Below are 14,365 nucleotides of genomic sequence, written 5' to 3' on the forward strand. Positions count from 1 at the left end.
TCCCCCATCATGAGGCCATCCCCATCATGAGGCCATCCCCCATCATGAGGCCTTCCCCCATCATGAGGCCATCCCCCATCATGAGGCCATCCCCATCATGAGGCCATCTCAGGAAGGGAGATGTTTCTCTTTCACCACCACCAGATTTCACATTGAGTTCTCTTAAGACAGAATAGTCACAGAATCATCACAGAATCGTCAGGGTTGGAAGGGACCTTAAAAGGGTTAGGGAAGGGAGCTCAAGGCTCAGCCAGTTCCAACCCCCCTGCCATGGGCCTGGACACCTCACACTGCAGCAGGTTGCTCACAGCCACCTCCAGCCTGGCTACAAACACCTCCAGGCAGGAGGCTTCCACCACCTCCCTGGGCAGCCTGTGCCAGGCTCTCACCACCCTCCTGGGGAACAACTTCTTCCTCACATCCAATCTGGATCTCCCCTGGGATCCATTGCCCTGCAGGGAGCTCTGAAAGCCAGGAGGGCTGCGAGATCCTGCTGCAGGTGGGAAGGTGTCTACCAGCAGGAGCTGAGGTTTGCTCAACAGCTGAGCTCTGGTGACCTGAGCAGGGAAGAGCTCTCCCAAAGGAGGTCCAAAGGAAGTCCTCTGCGGCCAGGCGAGGGGCGGGAGCCCGGGGCCGTTATACCAGCGACTCCTTCACCACGCGCTCCTTGCCCCAGGCTCTGGGAGCAGCTGGTGTCTCTGAGCTGGGGATGGGGGTGAGGCCCAGGGCAGGGGCTGTCTCCACCCCTGCCCCACTGTTCCCATACATCTGCTGCATTTTGGTGGCCAGCAGGCCTTCCTTCTCTGGGGCGCCCTCCCCGGGGGCGGCCTCGTCCGCGCCGTGCCGGTACATGTAGGAGGCCTGCTTCACCGAGCGCCTCAGCAGGTACCTCCTGAAGGCCCTCTGGATCTTGGTGGCGCAGACCTCCTCGTGCTTCCTCTTCAGGGTGGTGGTGATGGGCTCGTAGGACACCTTGGAAGGGTTGGCCGCCATGAACTTCTCCTCCATGGTGGCCTTCAAGGCGTCCATCTCCCCCGAGTCTCCCAGCACCTCCTTCGTCAGGGCGAAGAGGATGTCCAGGCAGTGGATCTTGTCCCCGGCCACCATGGGGAGGTCCATGGTGATCAGCTTGATCTTGTTGGGCTTGGGGATCTTGAGGGGCTCCTGCAGGGTGTCCACGAAGTCGGAGAGGGTGCTGTAGGCGATGAACTGGGTGGCGTCGGGGTCGAACTTCTCCCAGGTCTCGTAGAACATCTCGAAGTCGTCCTCGCAGAGCGGCTCGCTGCTCTCCTCCGTGGCCACGCTGAAGTTCTCCAGGATGATGGCGATGTACATGTTGACCACGATCAGGAAGGAGATGATGATGTAGCTGCAGAAGAAGAAGATCCCCACCGAGGGGTTGCCGCAGTCGCCCCGCAGGGGGCTGCCGGGGTGCTCCAGCTGGGGGTCGCAGTCGGGGGGCCCGCTGTTGAGGATGGGGCTGAGCAGCCCGTCCCAGCCCGCCGAGGTGGTGATCTGGAAGAGGCAGATCATGCTGTTGCCGAAGGTCTCGAAGTTGAAGATGTCGTCGATGCCGGCCTCGTGCTTGACGTAGGCGAAGTTGGACATGCCGAAGATGGAGTAGATGAACATCACCAGGAAGAGCAGGAGGCCGATGTTGAAGAGGGCGGGCAGGGACATCATGAGGGCGAAGAGCAGCGTCCGGATGCCCTTGGCGCCGCGGATCAGCCGCAGCACGCGGCCGATCCTGGCCAGCCTGATCACCCTGAACAGCGTGGGCGAGACGAAGTACTTCTCGATGATGTCGGAGAGGACGATACCTGCGGAGGGGGGAGGGAAGGAGAGGCGTGGTTGGGTTTGGGCTCTGCCTTCCAGAGGTGGCTGCAGAGTTCCAGTTAGGAGACACAGACTCAAGCTGTGCCAGGGGAAGTTCAGGCTGGAGGTGAGGAGAAAGTTCTTCACTGAGAGAGTCATTGGCCCTTAGGGCCAAGAAAGCCAAGGGCATCCTGGCCTGCAGCAGGAAGAGTGTGGCCAGCAGGAGCAGGGAAGTCCTTGTGCCCTGTGCTCAACACTGCTTAGGCCACACCTGGAGTCCTGTGTCCAGCTCTGGGCTCCTCAGGTTAGGAAAGAGGTTGAGCTGCTGGAAGGTGTCCAGAGAAGGGCAACAGAGCTGGGGAGGGGTCTGGAGCACAGCCCTGGGAGGAGAGGCTGAGGGAGCTGGGGTTGCTTAGCCTGCAGAAGAGGAGGCTCAGGGGAGACCTTCTTGCTCTCTGCAACTCCCTGCAGGGAGGTTGGAGCCAGGTGGGGGTTGGTCTCTTCTGCCAGGCAAGCAGCAGCAGAACAAGAGGACAGAGTCTCAAGCTGTGCCAGGGGAGGTTTAGGCTGGAGGTGAGGAGAAAGTTCTTCACTGAGAGAGGAATTGGCCCTTGGGATGTGCTGCCCAGGGAGGTGGTGGAGTCCCCATCCCTGGAGGTATCACAGTGTCACAGTATAAGTAAGGTTGCAAGAGACCTCGAGGATCATCGAGTCCAACCTGTCGCCACAGACCCCATGACTAAACCATGGCACCAAGTGCCACATCCAATCCCCTCTTGAACACCTCCAGGGATGGGGACTCCACCACCTCCCTGGGCAGCACATCCCAATGACAAATGACTCGCTCGGTGAAGAACTTCCTCCTCACCTCGAGTCTAAACCTCCCCTGGCACAGCTTGAGACTATGTCCTCATGTTCTGGTGCTGCTTGCCTGGCAGAAGAGACCAATCCTTTCCTGGCTGAGAGGGCAATTAGGTCACCCCTGAGCCTCCTCTTCTCCAGGCTAAGCAACCCCAGCTCCCTCAGCCTCTCCTCCCAGGGCTGTGCTCAAGGCCCCTCCCCAGCCTTGTTGCCCTTCTCTGGACACATTCAAGTCTCTCAATGTCCTTCTTGAGCTGAGGAGCCCAGAGCTGGACACAGGACTCCAGGTGTGGCCTGAGCAGTGCAGAGCACAGGGCACAAGGACTTCCCTGCTCCTGCTGGCCACACTATTCCTAATGCAGGCCAGGATGCCCTTGGCCCTCTTGGCCCCCTGGGCACACTGCTGGCTCATATTCAGGTGGCTGTCAATCAACACCCCCAGGTCCCTCTCTGTTTGGGAGCTCTCAGCCACTCCGACCCCAAAAGGTGTTCAAGAAGGGATTGGATGTGGCACTTGGGGCCATGGTTTAGCCATGAGGTCTGTGGTGACAGGTTGGACTTGTTGGACAGGTTGGAGACTTGCTGGGGTGCTTGGTGCCATGGGTTAGTTGTTTGGGTGGTGGTGGATGCGATGATCTTGAAGGTCTCTTCCAACCTGGTTTGGTTTATTGTTTATTGCTTATTGTTTATTGGACTTGATGAGCTTTGAGGTCTCTTCCAGCCTTAGTGAGACTGTGAGCAGGAAGGCAGAAAGTGTCCACAAGTCCCAGCTGGGTGAGAAAGGGAAACTAAAGATTGCTCTGCACAGACTCACTGGGTGAGTGTCACAGAGTCATAGAATCAATCAGGTTGGAAAAGACCTCAGAGCTCATCAAGCCCAACCTATCACACAGAGGAGCTGTTGGCCAGCCCAGCTGGAAGATGCTGAGCACTGCTCTGAGCTCCACTCAACCCTCTGTGGCCCAGCACCCACACGTGCTGCTGGCCCATGGGTGGTGTGGGAGCCTTGCTGGTCCCTCCAGCCTGGTCCCTTCAAGCTGGAGAAGGCTCAAGGTGTCCCAGTGAAGGTGACCAAGTGACATCTGCATTAGGCATGGGGATTGACTCATCTGTCCCCCCCAGCATGGCCATTTCCTCCCCAGGGGAGCTTCACCCACAGCTGCTCAGTGGGATTTTCATACAATCATAGAATCAATAAGGTTGGAAGAGAGCTCAGAGCTCATCAAGCCCAAGCTGTCACCCAACCCCTCCTGACAACCAAACCATGGCTCCAAGTGCCACATCCAAGCCCCTCTTGAACACCTCCAGGGATGGGGACTCCACCACCTCCCTAGGCAGCACATCCTGGTGTGGGGTTGGAACTGGATGATCCTTGAGGTCCCTTCCAACCCTAACAGTTCTATGAGTCTCTGAATCTCTTGAGTCAATCCCTGTCCCTTCTGAACTGGGGAGCCCATTTCAGGAGACCTCACCTGGGTTATTGAATCCAGCTCTGAGCTCCCCAGCTCAGGAGGGACAGGGATCTGCTGGAGAGAGTCCAAGGGAGGGCTGCAAGGATGTTGAAGGGACTGCAGCACTGCCTGGGGAGGAGAGGCTGAGAGCCCTGGGGCTGTTCAGTCTGGGGAGGAGAAGGCTGAGAGGGATCTGAGCCCCAGCTGAGGGCTGGGGGTCAGGAAGGAGGGACAGGGACAGGCTCTACTCTGGGATAGGCCAAGGGGCAATGGATGGAAACCACAGCACAGGAGGTTCCACCTCAACATCAGGAGGAACTTCTGCACTGTGAGGCTCCCAGAGCCCTGGAGCAGGCTGCCCAGAGAGGTTGTGGAGTCTCCTGCTCTGGAGCCTTCCCAGCCCTGCCTGGATGTGTTCCTGTGGGACCTGTGCTGGATTCTCTGCTCCTGCTCTGGCAGGGGGTTGGACTGGGAGCCCTCCAGAGCTCCATTCCAACCCCTCACAGCCTGTGACTCACCTAAGATGGAGAGGATGACCACCACGAAGTCGAAGATGTTCCAGCCGATGGTGAAGAAGTAGTAGCGCAGGGCAAACATTTTGAGCACACACTCCCCGGTGAAGATGACAATGAAGACCAAGTTGATCTTGTAGAGGACAGATGTCTTGAGCTCACTCTGATCATCTGTTTCCACCATCATGGTCACCATGTTCAGGCAGATGAGGATCATGATGGTGATGTCAAACACTTGCTTGGTGACAAAGTCGAACACCACCCCTTGAACCTTGTTCTGCAGGCAGGGCCACGAGGTGGAGGTGGGGGAGAAGCAGAGGGTGAGGTGGGACCAGACAGACAGACAGCAGCCCAAAGACACAACAAAGAGGAGGACAAGAAGAAAAAGAAGAAGGACCCACGTTTGAAAGGGTGTAGGAAACCTCAGGGCTGTGGCCAGTGCACAGGTCCCATGGCTTCAGATGTTATGGGAGGAGGATGCCCAGCACCTTGCAGGATGAAGCCCAAGTGGTGGCACCATGGCCAGGAGGTGTGGGCAAAGAATAGAACAGAGTAGAGTAGAGTAGAGTAGAGTAGAGTAGAGTAGAGTAGAGTAGAGTAGAGTAGAGTAGAGTAGAGTAGAGTAGAGTAGAGTAGACCAGACCAGGTTGGTAAAGACCTTTGAGATCACCCAGTCCAACCTCTCACCCAGCACTATCTGATCAACTAAACCATGGCACCAAGGGCCTCATCCAGGCTCTTCCTAAACACCTCCAGGGATGGGGACTCCTCCCAGGGCTGTGCTCCAGACCCCTCCCCAGCTTTCTTGCCCTTCTCTGGACACCTTCCAGCAGCTCAACCTCTTTCCTAACCTGAGGAGCCCAGAACTGGACACAGGACTCAAGGTGTGGCCTCAGCAGTGCTGAGCACAGGGCACAAGGACTTCCCTGCTCCTGCTGGCCACACTCTGCCTGCTGCAGGCCAGGATGCCCTTGGCCTTCTTGTCCCCCTGGGCACACTGCTGGCTCATGTTCAGCTGCTGTCCACCACTCCCCCCAGGTCCCTCTCTGCCTGGCTGCTCTCAGCCACTCTGCCCCCAGCCTGCAGCACTGCCTGGGGCTGTTGTGGTCAATGTGCAGCACCTGGCACTTGGATGTGTTCAATCTCCTGCCCTTGGCCTCTGCCCATCTGCCCAGCCTGTCCAGGTCCCTCTGCAGAGCTCTCCAACCCTCTAACAGATCAACTCCTGCCCCCAGCTTGGTGTCCTCTGCAAATTCACTGATGATAGACTCAATGCCCTCATCCAGAGCATCAATAAAGATATTGAACAGGCTGGGGCCCAGCACTGCTCCCTGGGGCACACCACTGGTGCCTGGCTGCCAGCTGGCTGTGGCACCATTCACCACGACTCTCTGGGCTCAGCCTGTAGCCAGTTCCTCACCCAGCTCAGCTGCCCCCTGTATCCACAGCTAACAATGCAGCAGGGCACCAATAAACAGGAGGGAAAGGCTTCCCCTGAGCAGGGCTGCCAAACCCATGCCCAAGTGCACTGCCTGGATCCATGTCCCTGCTGGAGTGGTGGGAGCTGAGCTTCTCCCAAGCCCTGTGAAAGGAACCCTCCTCCAGTCCCCCCCCCAGCAGATCCAGGGCTGAAGAGCAAAGCCAAAGGAGGCTGCTTGAACTGAAGGGCTTCTGAAGCTCTTGACAAGGTCCTGTCTGAGGAGCAGCACTGGGGAGCCAGGGTTTGGCTGCTTGTGCTGGCAGCTGCCCTCCCCTAGAGCCTTCTCGTTCCCTGGTGGCCCTGAAGCGCTCCCTCCCTGCTGCTCTCCAGGGTGCTGCACCCAACCGACCTGGGGCCTGGGGATGGGCTTCTGGGGTTTCTTGGAGCCAAGCTTCTTCATGGCATTGTAGTATTTCTTCTGCTCTTCTGTCATGAAGATGTCTTTGCCTCCAAAGTATAAAGAGAATCACTGCTGTTAGTCTTGGCCTCGCCTCTCCCCACCAAGCCCCTCTGAGCAGGGCCCACCAAGAGCACCCAGCCAAGCTCCTGCCAGCCCCTGCCCATGGCACTGACTCAGTGAATCACAGAATCATCCAGGCTGGCAGAGCCCTCTGGGACCATCCAGTCCCACCAGCAGCCCAGCACCACCGTGGCCACTAAGCTGCTCAGAGGGGTGCTGGAGGTCCCACCCCTGGCTGGCTGGTTCTGGAGCCCTCTGCAGCTCCTTCCTCCCCTCACTCAACCCCACACCTCTGGGCTTTCCACCTCTCTGCTTCTTCCCACAGCTCCCTGAGCTGGCTGTTGGATGTGGAGGTTCAATGTTTTCATCTCTCTTCCTTTTTCCCACCCAAGAGGACAGCTCAACTTCTTGGCTCAGCTGGGACACCCCTCCCCTCCTCCCCCCACCCCAGTTCCTCAGCTGTGAGGAGCAGCTATCCAGGGAGGGGAGGGAAACACTGGGGCAGGCTGCTCAGAGGGGTGCTGCAGCTCCCATCCCTGGAGCCATTCCAGGTCAGACTTGCTGGGGCCCTGAGCAACCTGCTCTAGTTGGAGGTGTCCCTGCTGCCTGCAGGGGGCTTGGACAAGGTGACCTTTGAGAGTCCCTTCCTACCAAGCCCATGCTAGGGTTCTGTCTTTGCTCACCATGGAGCTGGCTCTTGGCTTTTGCCTAGACAGAGGCAGCCCCACACTGAGAGAATCACAGAAGTGTTTGGCTTGGCAAAGCTCTCTGAGCTCACCCAGGCCAACCAGCAGCCCAGCACCACCAGGGCCATCAAACCCTGGCCCCGGGGGCCATGGCCACAGCTTTCTGGACTCCACCACCTCCCTGGGCAGCCTGTGCCAACCCCTGAGCACTCCTGCAGCCAAGAAATTGTTCCTCATCTCGGACCTGACCTTCCCCTGGCACAGTTCCAGGCCAGTTCCTCTTCTCCTGTCATTAGTGAGCTGCCAGCAGAGGCCAACACCATCCCAGCACAACCTGCTTCCTCCCTGCTTAGCCTTTTCTAAGCTGCTTCCCTCGGGCCAGCTCCCCCCTGGGTGCTCAGTGCAGCAGTGGAGTTTCCTCCTGCAGAGCTGAGATGCTGCCTCCCAGCCTGCTGCAGCAAGTGAGGCAAGCTCCTGCTCTGCTGGGCCTCCCCCTCTCCTTGCTGGCCAGGTGCTGCTGCCACCAAGGCAGCATCTCAGAGTGCTTCAGAGCTTGCTGGGCACAATCAGGGTGCTCCATGGCACCCACCCACTCCTCATTTCCCTGGGCCATTAGCTCTGTGCCCCTCACTTGGAAGCAGAGGTTGGGTCTCTTCTGGATGCAGGGAAAAAGGATGGGAGAGGGGCATGGGGTGGGAGGCAAAGTGCTGGCACAGGTGTCTGAGCATGCCTGCTGTGGCACAGCCCACAGGACAGACAGATCTCATGGAATCCCCAAATCCCAGCATGCTGGGGGCTGGGAGGGACCACTGGAGATCCTCCAGTCCAACCCCCTGCTCCAGCAGGGCACCCACAGCAGCTTGCCCAGCAGCACAATGCCCAAGGGGGGTTGGAAGCTCTCCAGAGGAGACTCCACAACCTCTCTGGGCAGCCTGCTCCAGGCCTCCAGCACCCTCACACCAAACAACTTTCTCCTCCTGCTCAGATTCAACCTCCTGGGTTCCAGTTTGTGCCCCCTGCCCCTTGGCCTGTACCTGGGAACCACTGAGCAGAGTCTGGCCCCAGCCTCTTGCCCCCCACAGCTCCTTTAGCTCTTGCTGGGCATTGCTCAGCTCCCCTCTGGGGCTGCTCTCCTCCAGGCTCTCAGCCCCAGGGCTCTCAGCCTTTGCTCCTCACAGAGCTGCTCCAGGCCCCTCAGCAGCTTTGCAGCCTCTCCTGGACTCTCTCCAGCAGTTCTCTGTCTCTTGAACTGGGGAGCTCAGAGCTGGACACAGGACTCCAAATGTGGCCTCACTTGTGAAGATTAGATGGGGAGAGGAACCTCCCAGCCTAGTTGCTCAAACACCTCTGTGGAACCAGGTTGGGACAGAACAGAACAGAATAGAATAGACCAGGTTGGAAAAGACCTTTGAGATCATCAAGTCCAACCTCTCACCCAGCACTATCTGATCAACTCAACCATGGCACCAAGGGCCTCAGCCAGGCTCTTCCTGAACACCTCCAGGGATGGGGACTCCACCACCTCCCTGGGCAGCACATCCCAGTGGCCAATCTCTCTTGCTGGGAAGAATTTCTTCCTCACCGCCAGCCTGAACCTCCCCTGGCACAGCTTCAGACTGTGTCCTCTTGTTCTGCTGCTGCTTGCCTGGCAGAAGAGCCCAACCCCCACCTGGCTCCAACCTCCCTGCAGGGAGTTGCAGAGAGCAAGAAGGTCTCCCCTGAGCCTCCTCTTCTCCAGGCTAAGCAACCCCAGCTCCCTCAGCCTCTCCTCCCAGGGCTGTGCTCCAGACCCCTCCCCAGCCTTGTTACCCCTCTCTGGACACCTTCCAGCAGCTCAACCTCTTTCCTAACCTGAGGAGCCCAGACCTGGACAGAGGACTCCAGGTGTGGCCTCAGCGGTGCTGAGCACAGGGCACAAGGACCCTCTCTGTCCCTCTGCACTCCGCTGCCTCCTCCCTCTGCCCTCAGAAATGAATCAGAGAATCATTTTGGTTGGGGAAGACCTTTCAGATCCTCAGGCCCAACCACTACCTCTCCCTCCCAAGCCTGCTGCTCTGAAGCCCTCTGGCAGTGCTGTGGCCAGGACACACATCCCCAGCTGCTGCTTGCCCCCGGGTCCCCCTGCAGGAGGCCACTAGCAGACATTAGCAGGGCTTCATCCTGCCAGGGCCCCATCCAAGCACAGCAGCCTTGGTGTGCTGGTGCCCTGCAGGCTGGGGCAGTGCCCCAGGGCACAGGGGGGGCTGCAGGCCCCTGCAGGTACTCATCTTTTTCTTCTGCTGGTTGAAGTTGTCGATGATGACTCCGATGAAGAGGTTCAAGGTGAAGAAGGCGCCGAAGATGATGAAGATGACGAAGTAGATGTACATGTAGAGGTTGATCTCGTAGGAGGGCTGCTCCTCAATCTGCCCAGGAGAGAGGGGGAACAGGAGATGAAGCCCCTCCAGCAAGCACACAGTCTCACAGTATCACTTAGGTTGGAAAGGACCACGAGGATCATCGAGTCCAACCTATCAACACAGACCCCATGACTAGACCATGGCACCAAGTGCCACATCCAGTCCCCTCTTGAACACCTCCAGGGATGGGGACTCCACCACCTCCCTGGGCAGCACATCCCAATGACGAACGACTCGCTCGGTGAAGAACTTCCTCCTCACCTCGAGTCTAAACCTCCCCTGGCACAGCTTGAGACTGTGTCCTCTTGTTCTGCTGCTGCTTGCCTGGGAGAAGAGCCCAACCCCTTCCTGGCTACAACCACCTTTCAGGTAGTTGCAGAGAGCAAGAAGGTCTCCCCTGAGCCTCCTCTTCTGCAGGCTAAGCAACCCCAGCTCCCTCAGCCTCTCCTCCCAGGGCTGTGCTCCAGACCCCTCCCCAGCTTTGTTGCCCTTCTCTGGACACCTTCAAGTGTTTCGATGTCCTTCTTAAACTGAGGAGCCCAGAACTGGACACAGGACTCCAGGTGTGGCCTAACCAAAGCAGAGTACAGGGGCACAAGGACTTCCCTGCTCCTGCTGGCCACACTATTCCTAATGCAGGCCAGGATGCCATTGGCCCTCCTGGCCACCTGGGCACACTGCTGGCTCATATTCAGGTGGCTGTCGATCAGCACCCCCAGGTCCCTCTCTGTTTGGGAGCTCTCCAGCTCCTGGCCAAGGCAGCCCTCTCTCCAGGCAGGGCTGGGGGGTGGCTGCTCCAAGCCCTTTGGCTGAGTGGTCCCCGGGGGAGCAGAGAAGGAAAGGACATTCCCAGACCCACAGAGCTGCCAGGGCTGGAAGGGACCTCAAGGCTCAGCCAGTGCCAACCCCCTGCCATGCCCAGGGACACCTCACACTACAGCAGCTTGCTCAAAGCCTCATCAGTCTGGCCTTGGGCACCTCCAGGGAGGGGCCAGCCACAGCCTCCCTGGGCAGCCTGTGCCAGAGTCTCCCCACCCTCACTCTCAACAGTTCCTTCCTCCTCTCCAGCCTCAGTCTCTCCTCTCCCAAATCAAAGTCATTGTTCCTCCTCCTGGCACTCCCAGCCCTTGTCACAAGTCCCTCCCCAGCTCTCCTGCAGCCCCTTCAGGTCCTGGAAGGCTGCTCTGAGGTCTCCCTGGAGCTTTCTCCAGGCTGAGCAGCCCCAACTCTCTCAGCCTCTCCTCACAGGGGAGGTTCTGCAGCCCTCTGAGCATCTTCATGACCTCCTCTGGACTCCAGGGGGGTCTGAGCAGAGCACAGCAGAGGGGCCTGCCCCTGCTGCCCACACAGCTGGGGCTCAGCCCAGGCCAGGGCTGGCTCTGGCTGGCAGTGCTCAGTGCCAGCTCACCTCCAGCTTTTCCCCCACCAGCACCCCCAGGCTCTTCTCCACAGGGCTGCTCTCCAGCCCTCCATCCCCAGCCTGGGTTGATAGCAGGGTTGCAGGGCTCCATGTGCAGAACCCTGCAGCAGAAGGCCCCCAGCTGAGGCTGTGCAGCTCAGCAGCTCTGAGCATTTCTCCACTCCTTATCTCATGTCCCAGCCAAAGCCAAGGGTGGGATGCAGGCAGCCCCACCAGGCAGTGCCTGGGGGGTGATGCATTTGAGAGGTCCATCCCCAGCCCACCCTGAGCTCCTCCTTGGCCCCAGGTCTCTGCTGCCAGGCTGTCAGGGTCAGCTAGGGGTTGAGGTGAGCCATGCTTGGTGCCAGGTGTGAGCCTTCCCTGCTGGTCTCCTCACCTCCCTGGAGTCCACAGCTGCATACATGATGTCCATCCAGCCTTTGAAGGTTGCCTGTGGGGACAGAGCAGAAGAACAGATTAGCTCTCTGGGGCTGGGAGAGAGTGAAGGCTGATGGAGGTGCTCTGGGGGTTCAGCTCTGGCCAGGCCTGCCTGGCCTGGGGTTCCTCAGGTGGGAAGGGCGGGGGGGGGGACCATGAGTTGAATGCACAGAGCAGCAGCAAGGCTCAGAAGCACAATCTGCAGCTGCACACCAGAGAGGCACAGCAGCTGTGGGCTGTGGCTGAGCTCAGCAGGAGGGCACTTCCCAGCACCCCAGAGCCCCAGCATGCTGGGGCTGGAAAGGAGATCATCCAGCAGGGGCACCCACAGCAGCTTGCCAAGGACCTCTCCACACCAGGAGACTCCACAGCCTCTCTGGGCAGCCTGCTCCAGGCCTCCAGCACCCTCACACCAAAGAAGTTCAACCTACTGGGGTCCAGTTTGTGCCCTCTGCCATTTGGCCTGTCCCTGGGCACCACTGAGCAGAGCCTGGCCCCAGCCTCTTGCCCCCCAGCCTTTAGCTCTTGCTGAACATTGCTCAGCTCCCCTCTGGGGCTGCTCTCCTCCAGGCTCTCAGCCCCAGGGCTCTCAGCCTTTGCTCCTCCCAGAGCTGCTCCAGGCCCCTCAGCAGCTCTGCAGCCTCCCCTGAACTCTCTCCAGCAGTTCTCTGTCTCTTGAACTGGGGACCCCAGAGCTGGACCCAGGACTCCAAATGTGGCCTCACTTGTGAAGATTAGATGGGGAGAGGAACCTCCCAGCCTAGTTGCTCAAACAGCTCTGTGGAACCAGGTTGGGATGGGATGGGATAGGATAGGATAAACCAGGTTGGAAAAGACCTTTGAGATCATCAAGTCCAACCTCTCCCCCAGCACCATCTGAGCAACTCAACCATGGCACCAAGGGCCTCATCCAGGCTCTTCCTGAACACCTCCAAGGATGGGGACTCCACCACCTCCCTGGGCAGCACATCCCAGTGGCCAATCTCTCTTGCTGGGAAGAACTTTCTCCTCACCTCCAGCCTAAACCTCCCCTGGCACAGCTTGAGACTGTGTCCTCTTGTTCTGCTGCTGCTTGCCTGGCAGAAGAGACCAACCCCCACCTGGCTCCAACCTCCCTGCAGGGAGTTGCAGAGAGCAAGAAGGTCTCCCCTGAGCCTCCTCTTCTGCAGGCTAAGCAACCCCAGCTCCCTCAGCCTCTCCTCCCAGGGCTGTGCTCCAGACCCCTCCCCAGCTTTCTTGCCCTTCTCTGGACACCTTCCAGCAGCTCAACCTCTTTCCTAACCTGAGGAGCCCAGAACTGGACACAGGACTCCAGCTGTGGCCTCAGCAGTGCTGAGCACAGGGCACAAGGACTTCCCTGCTCCTGCTGGCCACACTCTGCCTGCTGCAGGCCAGGATGCCCTTGGCCTTCTTGTCCCCCTGGGCACACTGCAGGCTCCTGTTCAGCTGCTGTCCACCACTCCCCCCAGGTCCCTCTCTGCCTGGCTGCTCTGCAGCCTCTCAACATCCTTCCTAGCTATCAGAAGCCAAGGCCTCTCTTCCCCCAAGCCAAAGTGCATTTTCCCAGTGGCAGAGCCACACCAGGGCCAGCTGCCTCCCTCCTGCTCCCACCCTGTGCCACCTCCACCCCCCCAGGCTCTCTGCTGGGCAAGGTGGGAGGCTTGCCCTGTGTCCTCTGCTGCTGATTTGTTAAACAAAAAGCCCAAAGGCCTCATTTCCTGCCCCTGGTGGAACAACCACCCTGCAGGGGAAGCTGAACTTCAGGCTGGTTAGTCACAGCCTCCAGGATTTGTGTTCTTCTCCAAGTGTGTGACTGCTGCTTGCCCTGCAGCTGCCCCCAGCCCAGCCACCTCCTTGCTCCTGCCTCCAGGACTTCTCCCCAAGTCTGTCTGGAGGACTTGTGCCTCCAGGCTTGGTGCTAGCCACCCTTATCCACAGTGCTTCCCTGGGGAGAGGTTTGCCATCCTATCTTCTACATTGTGCCTTTCCTCCTGGGCTCTGCAGGGGTGTTCAGGTGTGTGAAATGCCAGGGGTGGAGCTAAGAAGCAGCTGGAAGGCCTCATCTGCTGTGGAGCCAGGCTGGGAGAGGTGGGATTGTTCAGCCTGGAGAAGAGAAGGCTCCAGAGAGACCTGAGAGCAGCCTCCCAGTGCCTGAAAGGGGCTGCAGGCAGGCTGGGGAGGGACTGTTCAGGAGGGGCTGTGGGGACAGGATGAGAGGCAATGGTTTGAAACAGGAGCAGGGCAGAGTTAGGTTGGACATCAGGAGGAAGTTCTGCACAGGGAGGCTGGGGAGATGCTGGCACAGGCTGCACAGGGAGATTGTGATGTCCCCTCCATGGAGGTGTTCATGGCCAGGCTGGATGAAGCCTTGAGCAGCCTCTAGCAGTGCCTGGGATTGCCCTGCCCCAGCTGCAGGACCTTGCCCCTTGGTCTTATTGAACCTCCTGAGGTTCTCCTGGGCCCAGCTCTGCAGCCTGTCCAGGTCCTTCTGGATGGATCCCTTCCCCCCAGCCTGTCCAGCTCCCTGTGGATGGATCCCTTCCTCCCAGCCTGTCCAGCTCCCTCTGGATGGATCCCTTCCCCTTAGCCTGCCCAGCTCCCTCTGGATGGATCCCTTCCTCCCAGCCTGTCCAGCTCCCTCTGGATGGATCCCTTCCTCCCAGCCTGTCCAGCTCCCTCTGGATGGATCCCTTCCCCTTAGCCTGCCCAGCTCCCTCTGGATGGATCCCTTCCCCTTAGCCTGCCCAGCTCCCTCTGGATGGATCCCTTCCCTCCAGCTGTCTGCTGCCCCACACAGCTTGGTGTCATCAGCAACCCTGCTGAGGCTGCACTCAGTGCCACTCTCCATGGCACCCACAGAGATG

At 59.1% G+C, this 14,365-nt stretch overlaps 1 protein-coding gene across 1 annotated transcript in view; it reads right to left on the reverse strand.

The window, feature by feature from the left end:
* Positions 1–59: 59 nt before the first annotated feature.
* The window catches only part of SCN4A (sodium voltage-gated channel alpha subunit 4), a 78,444-nt gene continuing 64,138 nt past the window's right edge, over positions 60–14,365 (reverse strand). The window contains 5 exon segments of the mRNA XM_068167203.1: positions 60–1,820; positions 4,646–4,916; positions 6,469–6,573; positions 9,533–9,670; positions 11,461–11,514. Coding sequence (XP_068023304.1) covers positions 637–1,820; positions 4,646–4,916; positions 6,469–6,573; positions 9,533–9,670; positions 11,461–11,514 — 1,752 coding nt within the window. The 3' untranslated portion in view covers positions 60–636.

Source organism: Melanerpes formicivorus, unplaced genomic scaffold (genome assembly GCF_026170545.1).
Source record: "Melanerpes formicivorus ecotype bairdi unplaced genomic scaffold, bMelFor1.0.p_v2 SCAF_113, whole genome shotgun sequence".
In the NCBI taxonomy this organism is placed as follows: Eukaryota; Metazoa; Chordata; class Aves; order Piciformes; family Picidae; genus Melanerpes; species Melanerpes formicivorus.